This window comes from Oreochromis niloticus, linkage group LG4 (genome assembly GCF_001858045.2).
Source record: "Oreochromis niloticus isolate F11D_XX linkage group LG4, O_niloticus_UMD_NMBU, whole genome shotgun sequence".
In the NCBI taxonomy this organism is placed as follows: Eukaryota; Metazoa; Chordata; class Actinopteri; order Cichliformes; family Cichlidae; genus Oreochromis; species Oreochromis niloticus.
Genome location: NC_031969.2, coordinates 34,862,843 through 34,884,005, shown reverse-complemented (window position 1 = coordinate 34,884,005; position 21,163 = coordinate 34,862,843). Strand labels below are relative to the sequence as shown.

At 40.6% G+C, this 21,163-nt stretch overlaps 1 protein-coding gene across 2 annotated transcripts; it reads left to right on the top strand.

The window, feature by feature from the left end:
• The first annotated feature begins 360 nt into the window (after positions 1-360).
• On the top strand, positions 361-20,271 carry LOC106098033 (NACHT, LRR and PYD domains-containing protein 12). 2 transcript variants are annotated; one of them, XM_019357518.2, is made up of 7 exons: positions 361-455; positions 6,601-6,785; positions 7,564-9,418; positions 11,406-11,579; positions 11,708-11,881; positions 17,868-17,914; positions 18,847-20,271. In XM_019357518.2, the coding sequence occupies exons 2-7, from the start codon at positions 6,659-6,661 to the stop codon at positions 19,419-19,421; spliced, it is 2,952 nt and encodes a 983-aa protein (XP_019213063.1). In that variant the 5' UTR covers positions 361-455; positions 6,601-6,658; the 3' UTR covers positions 19,422-20,271. The 2 variants fall into 2 exon arrangements, with proteins under 2 accessions (XP_019213063.1, XP_019213064.1); XM_019357519.2 differs by lacking the exon at positions 361-455 and adding an exon at positions 4,831-5,114.
• Positions 20,272-21,163: the final 892 nt, after the last annotated feature.

Below are 21,163 nucleotides of genomic sequence, written 5' to 3'. Positions count from 1 at the left end.
GTTCTTATATAACGCTTTTCTACTCTCAGCACTCAAAGCACTTTACACAACTTGTACATTCACCCATTCACACACGAACTTTCATCAATGCTGTTTCTTAGTGGTTCCAATCTAACATTCATACACATTCATACACATTCATACTCCGATGGATGCATCAGAGAGCAACACGGGGTTCATATCGTGCCCAAGGATACGTGGCATGCAGGCTGGAGCAGACTGGGATCGAATCACCAACCCTTCGGTTAGTAGGTACCTGCTGTCCGTGCAGTCAAAGATTTATTAATGTTCATTCTTATTATCTATAATAAAAATTCCCACGATGAGTCAGGCTGCAGTTTAAGCTGCAGTAAGAGGATGTGGTTACACCAAACCACTTCATCTGTTAACTTCCTGAAACTAAGTACCCCTCATAGAGCAGCGAGCATCAGTCCAGACTTCCAGCGAATAAACAGGTAAAGCCTTTTTTCACATTTCTTTTAACAATGAAACTGGAGCTACAGATGTTTCTAAACCTGAATCCAACTGAAGTGACATTGGATTTAACATGGGTGTGAAATCTGCAGTCAAAAGGGAAACTGTTGCTGCTTCCTGGAAGTTGCGTGTTTAATTTTTTTTTTTATGAAGCCGTGGTTCGTTCATTGTAATGAAAATGTCAGCTGATAAAAGAACATCTTTCTTTCTTTCTTTCTTTCTTTCTTTCTTTCTTTCTCGCACAAAATCTTCAATCACACAGTAAATTGTTGCAGCGCAGGCTTACTGTGAAAACCACAGTGTACAGGAAACCACTCGTGCAAGCTGTTGTGCGACACGGAGTTATTTCATGTGAATGAGCAACAATTTGGGACTTCAAAGGGATCCCTGGGGTACGCCACAAGTTTAGATAGTATTATTTCGGTATAGTAACATTGGAGCAAACGCTGACAAAAAAATGTAACGGTTTTTGTCAAATGGACAGAGACATGCCGACTATTTTCAGGAAGTATGACTGCAAACGTTTTAAAAATAGCATGAAGCCCTTTCTGTCTGCAGTAGACCTCCTGCATAGGCTGAACAGTGTTCTTAGGTAGGTCTGGTCAAGTTTAAAAGATTCAACAGTCAAATATTTATCAAAGCAGTTACTGATTAATTGTCTGTCAACAGTAAAATATATTACTGTCATCTGCAAACATAAATTAGTATATCTGCCTGGTCATTTCCAAATGCATTAGTGCCTGTCAGGTTTTTTAATGCTGCAGTGCTGTGGACACAGAGGGACTAAAAGTGACTGTCTAACACAACTGCATGTAGTTATCTGAAGGCCAAAAGATGTTTTTGTTCTGATGCAGGTATAAAGTTGCTCTTAGTAGAATGCAACCCCTCTGATAGATCTTTCAAATTAAAAGACCTCTGAGCAGCTGGATGACCTCACCATTTAAATGTCAGATTCAAATAATCATACCTCCTCTTCCTCCTAACAACTTTTCTCTGACTTTGGTAGAAAAGGTCATGAGGTGAAGGACGGGTGTGCCAGAGAATCTGACAGTTCTGATGTTAGACTGTGTGACAGGATTGAATCTGCAATGTCAACAACATGGACTACAAATTCACATTTTATATCACCTCAGTACATTCTAACATTGGTGATTCATGCACATATTGGATCATCGGCCGTTTTGATGTTAAAAATCTTTTCAGTTCAGTTTTAAATCACAACAGTTGCCTCTTTTTATTTTAATCCCTACACTAATGCAGAGAAAACCCCAACAAAACGCAGAGGGATGTATAAACACACAGTGAATTTCTATGTTATTACCATGTGGTAGTTTCTGTGTAATAAGCAGGAAACAGCGCAGCAGTGCTCAGTGTTGAAAGGAAGATTAAGGGCAGTCAGCACTCCTCCCATTCACTCTGCAGTAAAAACAAAAAGAAACACACAGATCTTTTTGGTTTATTATGGATGAAAATGAACTTGATTAGGACAATAGTGAGTGTGCATCACTTTAAATTGCCATGCCATAATTTCCTCAGAGATTAATAATGTATCCTGATTCTGACTGATTCTAATTCAACACTGACAGAACTGACAGCTACTTGCTGCAGGAGAGGCTGAATCTTTGGGTGGTTAGAGGTCAGTCAGTGATGAAGGCAGTGCAGGACAGTGGTGGACAAGCGGAAGAACATGGACGGCATCTTATTCATGTGTACTGGACATTTTAAATGTGTTCTCCACTTTCTTTGCTACCAGGAATATTTTTACCATATCATGCACTGTCATCCAGGTATAAACTATACTGTGAAAGAATATACTCTGCACTCAAATCTAATGTATTATTATTCTTTTAAACCTCATTGTTAGCATTTTGTATCTTGATGCTTGTTTTATTCAGTTATCATTACCATGGTATTACATTCCTGCTTATCTCACAGGAACTTCCACAGGTGTGTTTGGTAGTCATCATTGTTCCGTAAGGTTGTTTTAAAGGGTTATTAAAGCAAGTGCTTTGTAGCATTTGTAGCATATGTGTGGGTTTAGTCAGAATTTAAAGAGCAAGTAGTTACAACACGTGGTGGTAAAATATACAGAATATGTAATTGTTTATATTGTATGAAGCTGTGTTATGTTGTGTATAAATGTACAAATTTGCAAATTTACAGGTTAACCCTTTAAGACCTACCATAGAACCAAGTCCGCCAGAGCTTACTTTATATTTTTACATGCTGTGGAGCCATTTTTGGGAGCATTTCAAGTTGCTATACATCAATACAACCGTTATAGCCCAAATTTTAATAATATGTATGCATTAAGTCCATAGTAACTGCATAAATTGCAAAAAAAACCTTTTTTTTTTTTTTTACATATATTTCTACTTAGAGAAATTTAAGAGGTTTATCCCTCAAAACTTTAAATACAAAAAAGTTGCAAAAAATAGTTTACAACAACAGGAAATTTATAGTTTTATTTTTGAGATACACCAATTTTTATATACTGCAGAAAAAACGAAAAACAATCCTATAATGCAAATTTGCAGAGAAAACAGCATATGCATCAAAATAAACTATTTAAAGCAGTGCAATTTGAGTTCTAAGCATCCTAGAAACTATTCAGAAAAGCATAAAGTCAAACATGACTTTTAAAAACACCAGTACAGGCTTATAAGGCCTACAAGTAAAAACTACATTTTCCACGAAAATGACGTCACTTCCGGTTCCGGCCAGGTAATGGCGGACACGCGATAGTTTCCTGCTGACATCTATTTCAATGTAGGAAGTGTTATGAACAGCTGATCGATCGGCAAAGCGTGTTTCTGGAATATTATGTTCTTGTTCCTGCAAGCGCTTTTTATGCAATTTTTGCAAAGCTGTATGTGGAAGGAAACCTGACCTAGGACAAGCTGATGGCATAAGATGCAAGTACAACTCCTCCGGTTTCATATGCAATAAAAAATGATTGCGCTCACCTGTTTCCTTCCCTGCAGAAAGCCATGTTTCGCTTACTGTGGGGGAGCCAACATGAAAGATTGAAGAGAGACATTATGTATAGACCAATAAAAATGGGGGGAAGAGCCGACCCAGAAGTTGCATCTAAGCTTAATGCAATGTTTATTGCTCCAGTCCTTAAGGCTTGCTTTAGTGACTTTAATGATTTGATTTGGCCATATTTTAAAAGATTTTGGATTGGTCGGAGAGTCTTGAAGGCATGGGGCAGGAGATGCCCCCTTAGTACACCTTTCTCTGAGCATTATCCTGCTGTCTACGACATAGTGATTAAATCATTAAAGTGTTTTTCATCCCAGATCATGCCCCAGGCTATAACCAGGGCCAATTTAGAAGAATTATTATTTCCAACAGATAGAATGACTCCAGTAGGGAAACTTCTGGAAAACCTCTGTAAATGGCATGGCTTAATGTTAACAACAAGATTTTGTTAAATATTCATAAAGACTTAACTTGGCAAGCAGTTCTGGAATGCTTACCTACCTACAAGAGCGTTTTTGAAGGCAAGAGAGTGCACGAGGAGTGCGCAGTGCCCAAGATTGAGATGTGGGAATGACGAGACTGTTAGGCATTTGTTTTGGGTCCTTTTGCTAGGAGGTGTGGTGTTTATTGCGGCACCGGTTGAAAGAACTATATAAAGGGGATTTTGAAAGGTAAGGGGCGGAGAGAGGAAGATCGTTGGTGGATAACTGTGAACTGTGTTAAAGATGCATTATGGAGCATTAAATATTTGTGTTTTTAAAAAATATGAAATTTCTGCACGAGTTGTGGTAAATAGTACCTTTAATTTGTTGAATGATTATTTTTTAGGTGAAAATATCCTTTTGCTGAAGGGAGCAAAATAAAATGTATGGATGTTAGTTGAAAAAATTGGAATGTGGGATCCCTTATAGAAACTTTTATTTTTCCTTTGAATGTTTAATTTTTATTCCTTTTTTTACTCGTCTTTGGGGTGTTTGTAGTTTATTTTTGTAATTCCAGGTTTGTTTTGTCCAAAGTTAAGAATTTGTATATTTTTATGTGATGAACAATAAAAAATTTTGAAAATTGAAAATTGAATTGGTTCTACCGGGATTTAAAAAATAGTTACGCAAAACGGAGTGTGCCCGCTCCGACCGGCTTTAAAGGGTTAAAGATAATCACAGTTTGACAATAAGTCAGTGATTCAGTGGCCTGATGGCCTGTGGACTGTCCTTGCTTCACACTCCTGTAGTGTCTGCCAGATGGCAGTGGTGTGGGATCTCCGGTCCCTGTGTCAACTTCATGCGTCTTAGTCTGGGTTACAGTGTGTGTGTGTTTTATTTTGAAAATCCCACATCTTGCATGTGATGTCCAGTTTTGCTTCCTCTGTCTTGTTAGTTAGATTCTGTTCAGCTGTGCTCCCAGGTGTGTCCACTCTACCCTCATCTCCTCCTGTGTGCTGTCAGTCTGTTTGGCATTCGATTGGTTCCTGCCCGCCTCTGTTTTGCCAGGACTAACAAACAATATGATTTTAGGTTTGGGTCCATTCTGGGTCCTCATTGCCTGCCTCTTCTCTCTGGTGTCAGATCTGTTATGAACCAAAGGGAAATTTCTGACAAACTGCAGTTATTACTGGGAGCATGTTAGCGTGTTGGATTGATGTCTGAGTGTTACACGTGAGTGCTGAAAAAAAGACTCATTTATCAGGACCTCACAGAGTCCAGGCAATGTCTAACACAGGAGTTATCCTTTATTCTAAAAGCACATTGATTCTCCTTCAGCCTGCTGCCGCTGAGCTGAACTGCCTCACCGAGAGAAACTCTTCTCCTTCATCACGTCTCCTCGTGAATGAGCTGCCTGTGGCAGAATGCTGGCTATTGTTCAAATTAACTAATAATTCCAACAACTGTAAAACAACAACAGTCATTACTGATGCAGACTGAATTATAAAGAACCTCAGACACACATTCATTTAAGATGATTTGGGTTTGGAGACCTAACAAGTTACTGTCATTTCTTACAGCGCTGCGATGTTCACATTCAGTGACTCAACAACAGGTCACAGCATGAAATAGAAAACGCAGTGTTTGTCATGGTCCTGGGTCCGTTACCCAGTGTTTCTGTGTTATTAATAGGCTTTGATTTCATTATTTATCCGTTTTAGTCTCCTGGTTTCTGTTTCTGTGCTCCTCCTGTGCTCCGTGTACCATGTTTCCTGTGTCTCCTCAGTCAGTCTCTGTCTGTGTCTTTCTGGGTGTCTCCTGCTTTACTTTGATAGTCTCGTTTCCTGTGTTCAGTGTTTTCCTGTCCCACCGTCTCACTATGTCTGATTAGTCCCAGTTGTGTTTCCACCTGTTCCCCTGTTCGTACCCTCTCTGTGCTGGATGTTTCCTCCATGCTGCCGGTCTCAGTGTTTGTTTTCTCATCGGTTCCTAGTTTTCTAGTTTCTGGTCTCTTGAGTTCCTGGTTTCCGGGCTCCTGCCTGCCACACAGCATAACATGACACTGTTATTGAACATTTACATGATTAACATCACTTTGTCAGTTATGTTGAAATTCTTTTTTTTTTTTTTTTTTTTTTGTACAAATGATGATATATCAAATTGTGTCAGAACATTAGGGACAGCAGTGTATCCCTACTAATGGAGGTAATAAAGGAAGCACCTTTCCTTAGCTGTTATTATCACGACTCCCACGCACCTCCAGGTTATTTCTCTCTCATGTCTCCGTTAGTAACCTTCTGAAAGTGCAATAGTCTATTTGATCATATCCTCAAATTAAACCGAAAACACGGGCAGATAAGAAAAGGTCATATTTTGCCGCTTCTTTAAAGAACTTATTAAGTTGATGTTTAACTGACAAAAAAATGAATGCAAGAAAAGATTTCATGTAATGTGGCATTAATCTGTCAGGATTACTAAGCGTCTGAAGGAGACATTGACAGAGGTGAAACTATTCATTTCTTCTGTGAAACTGACACTAAAACCACATGTGAGACACACATGTGGTTTGGAAGGATTGTTCATTATTACACTGAAAACAGTCCAGTTAAAAAACCAAACAAACAGTTTAAACCGTAAAGCCGTAAAGTAAAATCCATCTGCAGTGGATTGTGTCTAACTCATGGGTTTATTTTATTCTTGTTGATCCACATGTCCACAGGTACAGATGTGCTGAATCTGGAGCTAAAGACATCTCCTGATTCCTGAGAGGACCAAGGATGGCAACACCAACAGAGTTGGAGGAAGTGCTGGAGGAGCTGGGAGACAGGGAGCGAAAAGATTTTAATGAGATGGAAACAAAGGATCAGGTGGAAAGTTTATCAAGCACTGACTTAGGACCTGAAGGTGAGTCATGGAAGCAGGTCAGTCAGCTGAAGCAGCTTCTGAAGCAGTTGAGGCAAAGTGAACTCCACAGTAAAATATCTCATACACTCACACATATATACATACATACTTAGTCCAGACCTATTGGAGCATAACTAAGGGAGGATTCAGGGTCACCTGATCCACTCCTAACTATATGCTGTGGAACCAGAAGAGGAGCTTCCAGTTTGAAAAGCTGAAGACTCTAGAACCCAGTAGACAGTACTATGGGATCTTTACAGTATGAAACAACCCTCTGAACCATCGGGGGGAAAAAACAGAATACAGACAGCAAGCTGGGAGGAAATGAGTATTTGCACCTGTGCCCTGCACCTCTCGCAGAGTCCAGCCCGTCTTCAGGAGTATCTTCTAGAGTATCTTTCAGCTCAGGCTCCCATCCCACCACAGAGATGATGCTTTTACAGGGAATTATACAATTTTAAAAAAATATCTGAATCAGAACTCTTTAGTGAGGCCAAGAGGAAATCGTGTGGTCTCAGTTGCTCTAAGACAGTAAGAAGAGTAGCTAGCTAAGCTAAATTAAACATTAATATTTATTACAAAGTTACAAAATTTAACTAAATGGTGCAAACAGATGAAACACAAAGAAAGTAAAAAAGTTACGCTTAAAAAGTTTAAAGGATGGAGGAAAAACAGGAGCAACTGCAACAGACTGCATGCAGGTTGTGCGCACAAACAGGTTGTTGTGTTGGTGTTTCACACAGCAGACTTTTCATGGGTGTGTCTTTGCTCCCCACAGATGTGAGATGCATGCCAGCAGCTCCGCCTCCACAACCTGAAACATCGTACCAAGTCACACTGCAGTCTGAACTCCAGAACATCTTCAGGTGTGCTCAGGAGGGACTCGAGAAGCAGACTGAGGAACGTTTGTATGACGTGACCCCAGAGCTGTTTATTACAGAGAGACGGACCACAGACTCCTGTTCACAACAAGAGGTCAGGCTGGCTGACCTCGAGTCAGAGAGGGCGGTTAAACCCAGTGACCTCTTCCAACAGTTTTCTAGTGAGGGCACTGCTGTGAGGACAGTGCTGACCAGCGGGATAGCAGGAATTGGCAAATCATCCATTGTTAAGAAGTTTTTGTTGGACTGGGCTGAAAAAAGAACCAATCAAGACTTACATCTGATCTTCCCCTTTGACTGTCAGCAGATGAGTTTATGGAAAGGAGAAACATTTAGCCTGGCAGAGCTCATCCATACATGTATCCCATATTATTCAGCCAGTGGTATCAAAGAAGAGACTTTAAATGACATTTTCACAAGTTTACAGAACTCAGGGGACACAAGTGAGTTCAGACTTCTGTTCGTGTTTGATGGATTGGATCAAAGTCGCCTTCAGCTCGACTTCACAGGAAAAACAGAGAAGTCTATTGATGTGACAAAGTCAGCCGGAGTAGAAGTGCTGCTAACCAACCTCATCAGGGGGAAACTGCTTCCCTCTGCTCGCCTCTGGATAACCACACAACCTGCAGCAGCCAATCGAATTCCCCCTCAGTATGTTCACAGAGTGACGGAGGTCAGAGGGTTCACTGACCCTCAGAAGGAGGACTACTTCAGAAAGAGATTCCAAGATGCGGAGCAGGCCAACAGGATGGTCGCCCACATCAACACATCCCAAGGACTACACATCATGTGCCACATCCCAGTCTTCTGCTGGATCACGGCTGCAGTTCTGGAGGATGTGCTGAAAACCAGCAAGGGAGGAGAGCTGCCCAAGACCCTGACTGAGTTGTACATCCACTTCCTGACGGTTCAGATTAACCACACAAAGCAGAAGGATGTCCCAGAAAAGTGCATTCGGTACATAATGTCATTGGCTGAACTAGCTTTTCACCAGCTGCTGAGAGGAAACGCCATCTTTACTGAGGAGGAGCTGAGCTGCAGTGGCATTCATGTCAGAGCAGCATCAAAGTACGCAGGACTGTTCACAAAGATCTTCAAGCAGGTTTGTGGACAAAGGAAGGAACAGGACCAGAAGAATATCTTCAGCTTTACTCACCAAAGCATTCATCAGTTTCTAGCTGCAGTTCATGTGACCATATCACTGTTTAGCTACAACAGAAATGTGATGCCTGTCCCCCGACTCACCGTGCAAAGTCTGTTCATGTGTTTCAGTAAATCGAACTCTTCTACAGCTCTGAATATCCAAAAAAATGCAGTGAAGACAGCGTTAAAGAGCCCAAACGGTCACCTGGATTTGTTTGCCCGCTTTCTCCTCGGTCTGTCACTGCAGACCAATCAGACTCTCTTACAAGACCTGCTGACACAAACAAGAAGTAGCTCACATAACAATCAGAAAGCAATCCTGTATGTGAAGAAAAGGATCAGGAAGAATCCTGGTCCAGAACAATGCATCCTTCTGTTCCACTGCCTGAATGAACTGAATGATCGTTCTCTAGTGGAGGAGATCCAACGATACCTGAGTTCAGGAAGTCTCTGCATAGATAAACTGTCTCCCACTCAGTGGTCGACACTGCTCTTCATCTTACTGTCATCAGAAAAAAATCTGGATGTGTTTGACCTGAAGAAATACTGCGCTTCAGAGGAGGCTCTTCTGAGGCTGCTGCCAGTGGTCAGAACCTCTAGAAAAATTCTGTAAGTTCATAGATAATTGAGTCATCCACAAAACCAAATATAATATAACTCCTCCTAAGCAAATCGCCTTACAGAGCTTACAGAGTTGACATTGCGAGACATAGCAAGCAAGATGATGTTATTTACTAGTCCAATAACAAAAAGGCCAAGCCACACATATGTTTCTGGCCTCTATTTTGCTCTCTTCTGCGCTTTCTCTATTATCATGCTTTTGGTATATTTGCCGCTGCTGTAAATACAGAATATGTCAGTGTCATAGCTTGCTGAAAACCTACAGTGGGTGTTCTCTCACATAAAGTAATTGTGACAGCTCAGCCAAATGCAACAGCTGGTGCGAACAGGATACAATGGTTCCTGACAGAAAGGCCAATTTTCCTCTTACAAGTCAGGTGCCATCAAGAAGATTTTACAGCTGTAATTCTAAGTAAGAATAGTTGCATAACATTGCTTTAGAGTATAAAAGTATTTGTATATGATAATGTTAACAAAAGGTTCATACACCCGCTTATTTCCCAAGAAGTCACCACAGCAGAGTGAGAGGGGAAAGACAGGATAAAGACATGCTGTGGAAGAGAGACAGAGATTAATAACAAGTACGATTCAGTGCAGAGAGGTCTGTTAACACACAGTGAGTGAAGAAGAAAAACTTACTGAATCATGGGAATCTTTAAAATTTTAAAGATTTTGAATTCAATTCTGGATTTAACAGGAAGCCAATGAAGGGAAGCCAAAACAGGAGAAATCTGCTCTCTCTTTCTAGTCCCTGTCAGGACTCTTGCTGCAGCATTTTGGATCAGCTGAAGGCTTTTCAGGGAGTTTTTAGGACATCCTGATAATAATGAATTACAGTAGTCCAGCCTGGAAGTAATAAATGCATGAACTAGTTTTTCAGCATCACTCTGAGACAGGATATTTCTAACTTTAGAGATGTTGCACAAATGGAAGAAAGCAGTCTTACATATTTGTTTAATATGTGCGTTGAAGGACATGTCCTGGTCAAAAATGACTCCAAGGTTCCTCACAGCATTACTGGAGGCCAAGGTAATGCCATCCAGAGTAAGAATCTGCTTAGATACCATATTTCTAAGATTTTCAGGGCCGAGTACAATAACCTCAGTTTTATCTGAATTAAGAAGCAGAAAGTTAGCGGCCATCCAGGTCTTTATGTCTTTAAGACATTCCTGCAGTTTAACTAATTGGTGTATGTTACCTGGCTTCATGGACAGATAGAGCTGCGTGTCATCTGCATAGCAGTGAAAATGTATGCTATGTCTTCTAATGATGCTGCCTAAGGGAAGCATGTATAATGTAAACAGAATTGGTCCTAGCACTGAACCCTGTGGAACTCCATAATAGACCTTAGTGTGTGAAGAGGACTCTCCATTTACATGTACAAATTGGAGTCTATTAGATAGATATGATACAAACCACTGCAGTGCAGTACCTGTAATACCTACAGCATGTTCTAATCGCTCTAATAGGATATTATGGTCGACAGTATCGAACGCAGCACTGAGGTCTAGCAGGACAAGCACAGAGATGAGTCCACTGTCAGAGGCCATAAGAAGATCATTTGTAACCTTCACTAAAGCTGTTTCTGTGCTGTGATGAGCTCTGAAACCTGACTGAAACGCTTCAAATAAGCCATTCCTCTGCAGATGATCAGTTAGCTGTTTGACAACTACTCTTTCAAGGATGTTTGATATGAAAGGAAGGTTGGAGATATGTCGGTCATGGACTTACATGTTTGATTTGGCTCAGATTTTATGCTGAAGGTTCTTCCAGATTGAACATTCCCATTTGGGAACAGAGTAACACTAGGAGTGTGCTAGCTTGTGACTCGGTGAGGCTGGATTTGTGTCTTGAATCATCAGCAGTGCAGATATCTAGCTACTGCTTTAAAATGAAGCGAGGTGACCAGTGGTCACTAAAGCAGTAATTATTTGAATGTTTCAAGTGTTTAAGTTTTGTCTCTTTTTCATCATAGGCTGAGTGGCTGCAAGCTGTCATGGAGAAGCTGTGAAGCTTTGTCTTCAGTTCTCAGCTCCCAGTCCTCCAGTTTGAGAGAGCTGGATATGAGCAACAACGATCTTCAGGATTCAGGAGTGACGTTGCTGTCCACTGGACTGCAGAGTCCACACTGTATACTGGAGATTCTTAAGTTAGTCATTATCAGTAAAAAAAAAAAAAAAAAAAAATGAAGCATAGTATTCTTTGCAGATTTTTGATAATACAGACTTTTTTATTCTTCAGCTTAAATATTGAAGCTTTTTCATGATTTCCATGTAGGCTGTCAGGCTGCATGGTCACAAAGGAAGGCTGTGCTTCTCTGGTCTCGGCTCTGAGCTCCAACCCTTCACATATGAGAGAGCTGGACCTGAGCTACAATCATCCAGGTGACATGGGAGCAGATATGCTGTCTGCTCGACTGGATGATCCAAACTGGAGACTGGATACTCTCAGGTATGCTCTGAAAGAACGAGAAGCATACGTGTTCTGATGTAATTTTCACATACGGTGGATGCCAAAGGTCCCTAGTATAACAAATGTCAGTGACAGTGCTGCTATTAATGAATTCATGTTACCGTGTACCGTGCTGTTAGATTTAATATTGCATATTGCAATATTAAATCTAACAGCAATCTCTACATTTGCAATTGTGGTAACATAGCAGTAACAGGACCGCTGTTTTTTCTTCTTCTGCACATCATACAGGTCAGCTGTTTGACACATATTTCACGTTGCACTAATGCAGCTCTCCTCTGAATAAATCATGAGCTCCACCTGAGTCTCAATCCTCAGGACCCTTTGCACAGTGCTGGGGAGTTCTGCCAGAAGCATAACTTAAAAAGCATACTGATTCTCCTTCAGCTTCCTCTGATTTATCTAAATTACTGCACTGTTTTTGAGAAAAACACAAAATAATAACCTGAGTTATTATTTTGATTGATGGGCCCAAAACTCTCCCTGCTCTGGTTTGTGCATTTTTGAGCCATTAAATTGCACTGCTCTTAGCAAACGTTCATCCAGTTCACCTCAGGTTTTTACTAAAGTGAATGTGTAAATAAATGATTGCACATTGTTAGAATAGAATAGAAATATTCTTTAGTGTCCCTCACTGGGGAAATTCAGGAGAAATTTAGTAGATCACCTGTGGCATCACAATAATTTCCCCTGCTTAGTAAATCTGCTGCAGCCAATAAAATTAAATCCATGTTATTTTCTTATATTTAGCTGCTGTGATCCCGTAGAACTTTCCTTCTCCCTATTTACCATTCCCGTGACTGCTCCATTCCACGTTTATCCCAGCTCACCTGAAGTAAACATGAATCCATGATAATCTTAAAGGCTGTAATACTGCAAAAGACATTAATAATGCAAACTGATTCCACAGAAATATAAACACACTTTTGTCAGTTAATATACCTTATTTTTTTTGGGGGGGGGGGGGCTGTCCCGTTTGGCTCTTTTGCCATCAGAATTATTGTCTAAAGGTGAAGAAAGATGCCCAATGGATTTACTTTACCAAATGGACCATCCCAGCCTTGCCGTAATAGTCTATTTGATTCCCCTTTTATTGTTTATTTTATTTTATTTTCACTTGCTAAATACGGGACAGACTTGACTGGGGGAAAGAAAGAGGGAAAGAAAAACAGCGGGGAAGAGGGACGGGGATAAAGGGCAAAAAACAAAAACCAACAAAATAAGCAGACAAAAAATACATCTATCAATCACCTGGATCACCTGTTGAGAAAGAAAAAAGAGAAAAAAAGCAGAAGAAAAAAAAGAGCAACATAATAAACAACATCACGATGATCTATGGGAATGTAACAGTAAATACTAAATATTAAACATTATTGTGCAGCACGTAAGATCGACAGCGCACAGTGTGCTTTGAGGTAGGAGCCAAAAAGGGTGTAGTTTGTGTGTGTGAGCACCCGTGTGTACACCTGTGAGCATGGACGCGCTTGTTTTTAAAAGGTTCCTTCATGTAATGATCTGCTAGAGGGTGTGGGGGGGCCACAGCCCCGTCCTCCAGGGCATGAAGCAGGTATGGAGGAGATCAAGACTCCAGACATCCAGAGGCCCTCAGAGCACAAGAGACCAAGGAAGACCAACAGAGGGGCAGCTGCGCCACTATCCCAGAAAGAGCTGAGGAGATACCTTATAATAGAGATGGACCAATCCGGTATTATGTATCGGTATCGGTCCGATACTGACCTAAATTACTGGATCGGATATCGGAGAGAAATAAAAAATGTAATCCGATCCAAAGTATCACAAAATCACCCCACAAAACGTGCTACTTGGCGTAACCCAGCTCAGCGCATCGGAGCAGTATGTGTCACGTGATAGAGCGGCTGCTGTCTGGAGACCTGTCGGCGGTCTGGTTGAGCATTTGGAGCCTTGCTGTGCTTCCAAACCGCGGAGAAAACTATCCCAGAGAAGTAAAGCAAGTGTGTAAGTTCATCTCTGAATTTTTGCATAGAATTTCCACGTTAAGCTTAACAACTGATATATGGAACCACAGCTGGGCTGGCCATCGGAGTTCCATATTGAGGTGAAAAGGAAGCGATTTGTCCCGTACTTCAGCTAGAATGAAAACAAACAAACAAACAAAAAAACAAAGCTGGACTTCTGTCTTTACGCTGTCAGCTGCCTCTTCTTCTCTCACTCTCCCCCTCCCTCTCCTGTTGCTACTTCAGTCATGAAACTGATCAATGATCAGCTGATCGGCTTTTCTGTCGCAAGTCAGCGGATAAACAACAGCAGCACGTTTAAGCTTGATCAGCTGTTGTTAGAATTGATTTAATATTAATTTCTAGTATCAGCTGATGTTTGCTGGAGCCACAGCTGTAAAGCTGCTGGTCATGATGTCGGTTTGGATATGTAGTGAGAGGGAAACATGAAGATGAAACCAGGAGATGTCCTTACTGAATCATCAGAGCTGAACAGGTGATGGAGAAACAGGTTTACCTTTTAGGTGACATGAATGAGTTGAAGTTATGAACTGTTTCTGAGAGACAAATAACATCAGGATCCTTTTCTAAGTAGCTGACAGCTGGTAACTGTGCAGGGGCGGGTCTAGTAAAGTGTTGCCAGGGGGCCAGGTAGGGCATTAACAGGGAAAGGGGGGCACAAAGACATACTTTTCTTTCTTATTCTCATTTAAAATATCTAACTTTTAATAAATAATTATCTGAATCTTACAACCAAAGTGGTCATCTGATTAAATGTATAGAAATCCATTATTGTATATATTAACTATTAAGTCTAATAGTAAGCTATAGTACTTTTTCCTTTGGGAAGGTACCGTCTGTGCAATCTGCAATTCTGTTGAAGAAAGATGTTGAATCTATTTAATTATTGTAGAAAAATAATTCATTTCTGTGCATTTTTTTTTTTTTTTTTTTTTTTTTTACATGTGCATTAAATTAAAGTTGATTACATCGATTAAGCATCGCGAGGCGGAGGGTGGGGGGTGGTTCCCTAACATTTTTGCAGGGAGTTGGCAACCCTGTTAGTTAGGTTGTTTAATTTCTGCTAAGTACTCTTTATGGAGGATGGTGCAGGTTTAAGTTTAGGCTGAAGTATGAAATATTTTGGGTGCAGTGTATTTTTTGCATACAGGTATAACAGAATAGCTTTAGTGTTGTGTTTTTTAAAACTTGAGTATGAACTTATACAAAATGCAGCAAGATGTTTATAAAAAACAGTTTTATTGATTACAAAATACACTGTATTGGATTCATATCGGTATCAGCAGATATCCAAATTTATGATATCGGTATTGGACATAAAAAAGTGGTATCGTGCCATCTCTATTTTATAATCTGGAGAACTTTGTTCTTCATGCAGCAACAGCTCAAAGAAAAGTAGTTTTTGTTCCAGCAGTGTGATGTTCAGAGTTCAGCTGTGAGTTTATCAAACTGTTTTTAAAAAAATTCAAAATATTTCACCATAATAAACATCCAATTACAGTTAATATATATACGAGCTGCACCACTTTCTTAAATGATTTTTTCATGAATGGTCAGATGGTCCATCGCAAAGGATGGTCCAGCGTACTGATTCAGCTGTTTTCATCTAGTAAAAGAGTGAAGGCTTTGAAACTCAGAGAGAGAAATGAAAAGTAGTTTCTTTGGAGGATGTTTCTATTTTTGTGCAAAGCTCACTGAACCCTGTGTTATATTAACATAAAAATAAAGTCATATCAGTCAAGGGGAATTCAAACTTTAGTCTGACTTTAGTTTAAAGAAGGACAAAAATTCTTTATTTTATATATTGACAGGAAAATGTGCACAGTCAGGGGTTAAAGTGGATTCAGCAGGTGGGGGAACCTAAAATCAGCTGTAAGGTTCAGGGAAAATAATCATAACTCTCCAGTAGATTTTCTTAGTGTACAGGCTGTGATCAGCTGACCTGCAGTTTGTTTAGCAGCAGGTTTGACAATATGAACAAATGTAGAAATGCGAGGAATAAAAGTAAAACTAGTCAGAAAAAACTACTCAAGTAAAGAACAGATAGCTGAAAATTGTACTTAAGTACACTAATAAATTATTTGTACTTCGTTACTTTTTTTTCTTTTGCCTGTCCCATTCAGCACTGTAGCAATCAGCATTGTTGTGTGAAGGCCAAGAGAAATGCCCAGTGGATTTATTTTTCCAAGTGGATCATTACAGCTTTGCCCTACTGGTCCACTTAATTGATCTTTATTATTATTGTTTAATTATATTATTATTTTTTTAGTTAGTTGTATAGTTAATTAGTTATTACAATTGGACCAGACATGACTGTGGGAAAAATAGGAAAAGGAAAGATGTAGACAAGACAAGTTTGAGAAAAAAAGGAGGGAAGAGGGACAGAGAGAAAATCCACTGGATCACCTGCTGGAAGAAAAAAAAAGAAAACAAGCAAAAAGAGAACAACACAGTAGGGAGACCACAGCAACACCTAGATAAGTATAAGTAATAATAAATAATAAATATTGAATGTTATTGAGCAGCACACAAGACTGACAACGCATGATATGCTTTGAGGCAGCAGCCAAGGAAGACAGTGTGTGTCTGTGTACACCTGTGCACACCTGTGTACGTGAGCACGCTTGTATTCAAAAGGTTTCTCCATGTAACGATCTGATAGTAGGTTTGGAGAGTTTACTTCTCACTTCTGAAACCCAGAGATAGTCTTTAGAGAGAATGAGAGAGGAAAGAATCAGAAAGGGTTTTATTACCAAATGTTGAGCAGGTTTACAACATTAGGAAATTGCTGCAATACTTAGTGCAAACATACTGTAAAACAACACTTAAATAAACATAAAACTAAAAAAAAAAGTGCTGAGCAGATAGATATATACATGAATGGAGGTGATGATGGAACAGATAGGGTCATGTGTTAGTGGTGGGAACAGTCATGTGGTTATTGTTCATGAGTCCAACAGCAGAGGGGAAGAAACTGTTCTCATGGCGAGAGGTTCTGGTGCCAATGGACCGGAGCCTCCTGCCTGAGGGGAGCAGGTCAAACAGACTGTGTCCAGGGTGAGAAGGGTCAGCTGTGATCCGAGCTGCACGCCCCAGTGTCCTGGAGGTGTACAGGTCCTGCAGAGATGGGAGACCGCAGCCAATCACCTTCTCAGCAGAGCGCACAACACGCTGCAGTCTCTGTTTGTCCCTGATAGTGGCTCCAGCGTACCACGCGGTGATGGAGGAGGTGAGGATGGACTCGATGACTGCAGTGTAGAATTGCATCATCGTCCATGTTGGCAGATTGAATTTCTTCAGCTGCCTCAGGAAGTACATCCTCTGCTGGGCCTTCTTTATGACGGAGGTGATGGTGGGCTCCCATTTGAGGTCCTGGGTGATGGTGGTACCCAGGAAGCGGAATGAGTCCACAGAGGTGATGGGGGTGTCAGTCAGGATTCCAAAGCCACCAGCCTGCCCACACCAGGGCAGATTACAAGAACTTACTCAGCCATGCACTAAAAACCCGGTAAAGAGATAATGTTGCATTTAGATTGGCTTTTAATTAGATTTGTGATGAACGTTTGATTGTGCTGTTTTATGTAAATCTGTTTGTATATCACTGTGAAGCACTTTGTGGTTTTTATCCTGTGAAGACTGCTATATAAATAAATTGAAATTTGAAATTGAAACCAAAAGTTTAACTTTTCTGATACGTTATCATCAAGTAGACAATGCAGTCAATGAATCTGACAAACTGTGCACATATACATGGAACAGTAATGTAGCAAAACACTGCATAATGCTTGAGTTTTGCATTTTTATGGTAAATTTTCATTTTCAGTTACACGATTATTCAAAAGTATCATGCATGTTGTGATAGTGTTATTTTGTGAGTTACTCTTTGATTCCCAGCCTTAATCATTTCAATCGATTAAAGTGTGAAGCAGTTCATAACTGCACCAGTAAATGGCTGTTTTGTAATGCAGATTGGACCATGGTGGAGAGCAGAGGCTGAAACCCGGCTTAAAGAAGTGTAAGTGATTTTACTCAGTTTATTCTGACACGTCACAGAAAAAAGAAACTAAAAAACAATTCAATTCAATTTTATCTATCTAGCAGCAAATCACTAAGGTGCTTTATATTGTAAGGTAAAAAAGACCCTACAATAATACAAAGAAAACAGAAAACCCCAACCAACACAGAGCAAGCACTCGGTGACAGTGGGAAGGAAAAACTCCCTTTTAACAGGAAAAAACCTCCGGCAGAACCAGGCTCAGGGAGGGGAGGGGCCATCTGCTGTGATTGGTTGGGGTGAGAGAAGGAAGACAGGATAAAGACATGCTGTGGAAGAGAGACAGAGATTAATAACAGACATGATTCAGTGCAGAGAGGTCTATTAACACATAGTGAGTGAAGAAGAAACACCCAGTGCATCATGGGAATCCCCAGCAGCCTACGTCTATTGCAGGAAAAGGATCCATTCATATGAATCTGGACTTGCGGGTGTCTTTGAGAACTCCCAAATAACACAATTTAATGATGTTTTGATTCAATGATACTTTGTTCCTGGCACACCAGTTTGATGCACATTTCTGAAGCCACCATCTCCAGCAGCTCCATTAGATTTTTATTTGTGCCATCTGCAAATAAAACTAATTTTGATATTTCAGACACCTAAAGAGTAGTTTTGGACCCAGTACAGAACCTAGTGGAATACCTCATGCAATGTCCAAGTATAATGACTAATATTCTCCCAACCTCACAAACCGTTTCCTGTCACTTGAATACGTATTTGCCCAGTGCAGTACAACCCCCTCCGGATCCCGTGCCATTCAGGTTCATTAATGAACAGTTCATGATCAACTGTATCAAATGTTTTTTTTAGATCTAGGAATATTTGCCTGCATACTGTTAACAGGAATGAAACCCGCTAACGTGATTTGCTGTGTGCTTTGTCTCCATCAGATGCCTGCGAGCTGCAGATAGACCCAAACACAGTAAGCCGAGCCCTCAGATTGTCCAACAACAACATGACGGTGACAGCGTCAGACTTTCAGTCATATCCGAATCATCCAGACAGATTCGACAGTTGGCCCCAGCTTCTGTGTAAAAATGAACTGAGCGGTCGCTGTTACTGGGAGGTGGAGTGGAGGGGACTAGTGGACATATGTGTGAGTTACAGAGGAATCAAAAGAAAAGGGAACAGCCCTCGAAGCAGGTTTGGAGGAAACGATCAGTCTTGGAGTCTGAGCTGCTTTCTTGACCGCTACGCTGTCTGCCACAACAACCAAGGGAAAGAGATGTACTTCCCTTCCTCATCCTCATCCTCATCCTCTTTCTCTAAGAGAATAGCAGTGTATGTAGACTATCCTGCCGGCATTGTGTCTTTCTACAGAGTCTCCTGTGACACTCTGATCCACCTTCACACCTTCAACACCACCTTCACCGAGCCTTTGTATGCAGGCTTTGGCTGTGACTCCAGGCTGGGCTTTAACCTGATGTTTAACATCCAGTCCTCAGTGTCTCTGTGCAAGCTGTAGGAGGATGAGTGTAAATGATGAGTATGAATCAGTCAAGTTTGTGCACTTTAAACAGAACAAATAACACTTTATCATAGTGATGTGTTTTTGTTTTTTGTTTTTTTACTGATTAACAAGAGTTGGAAAAACTGGCACTTCTTCTCAGAGTAATGCTCAATAGTGGGAATAGAGAGTATACAGCTGTGTTATTAGCCCTTTGGCAAGGATGGCCAAAGGGCTAATAACACAGCTGTATAAAACCGAGGAAACATCCTAGGAATCACAGGAAACAGCAAAATCCATTAAAACTGTGGAAACAAACTGAAAACTGAATGTGGGGCAAAGGGCTTGTTTGTATGGTAATAAAATGTAGAGGTCCATCAAGCATAGAAATAAGTATACTGCAATTGTTACAGGTTCAGCATTGGTCATGTGTTATTACTTCTCCTGCTAAATACACACAACAAGCATACAAGCTGGTTTTATGGACTTCATATGTATTTGTTTCATAATCTTCAGTAAGTATGGATCCATGAAGCGTCCCATGGACATCCGCCATGTCACCATGACTACGCTCCGCCCAGCGGGAAACTTTCAGACCAGGTCACAACCTGTGCAGAATTTAATGACCACAAAGAACAAAAGCAAAAGATTCATAGCTGGGAGAAAATGCTCACGCACACACACACACACATATATATACTTAGGTGTGTACTGACTTTTGTTCCCAGTGGTTTAGACTTAATGGCTTTGTGTTGAGTTATTTAGAGGGGACAGCAAATTCACACTGTTATACAAGTTGCACACTTTACATTGTATCAAAGTGTCATATCTTCAATGTTGTCCAATGAAAACATTTACAAAAATGTGAGGGGTGTACTGACTTTTGTGAGACACTGTGTATATATATATATTTTTTTCTGTGAGATTTGATGATGGATGGATATGAAGCCTGGAGATGGAGCTGTGATGGTTAGGATGAACGGTCATGGTGATGCTTACACTCTGAGCTTAGGGGGAGCACAGACTTAAAGTCACAAGGAATAGAGAGCAAGACAGCGATGTTCCCATCAGCTTGCTTTGTCGATTGGTTGTGCACCACTGATGATATGCGCACTGGTCAGAGAACCAGTGGAAAAGTCTTGAATAATTAAACCCATCTGAAGGCAAACATGGACTTGTGCAGAATAAATTCAGGAAATATTTTTAACTGGAAGGAAATAAGCAGAAGGAAAACAGGTCATACTTATTAAAAGTAACGTCTACACTACAAATACAGTGAAAGCCAAAAGCATGCAGTCACCTGTGGTTGCACAGTGTAGATGCTCTGATTCACGATCTCGATGGTGCACTGGCGATGTGTTAGTGACTGCAGCACACAAAGAGAAGAGCATAGAAGCAAGCCCACCCCAGTCTGAAGAGAAACATTAAAAAGACTTTGATAAAAAGCTTGGTGGGGAGAATATCTGAGGCGCTTGAAGACTGCTTCATTTTATCTGTTAATCCCACCATATCATCAAATGTCGCAGGTGTAAAAGTAGACCAAGAGTGAGAAGGGGGCACCTCGCTAGCAGAAAGCTTTAGGGGGAGATGTTGGCATTGATATCTTTGATCTTATCAACAAAAAATTGAAGACATTTTTTTCTGTCTGCTTTGCACATTTAGAGGTACCATATCTGGGGACACAGTAGCACTGATTTTGTCAAGCAAAGTCTGGGGATTTCTCTTGTTTTTAATATGAGTCGAAAAAATATTCTGATCTG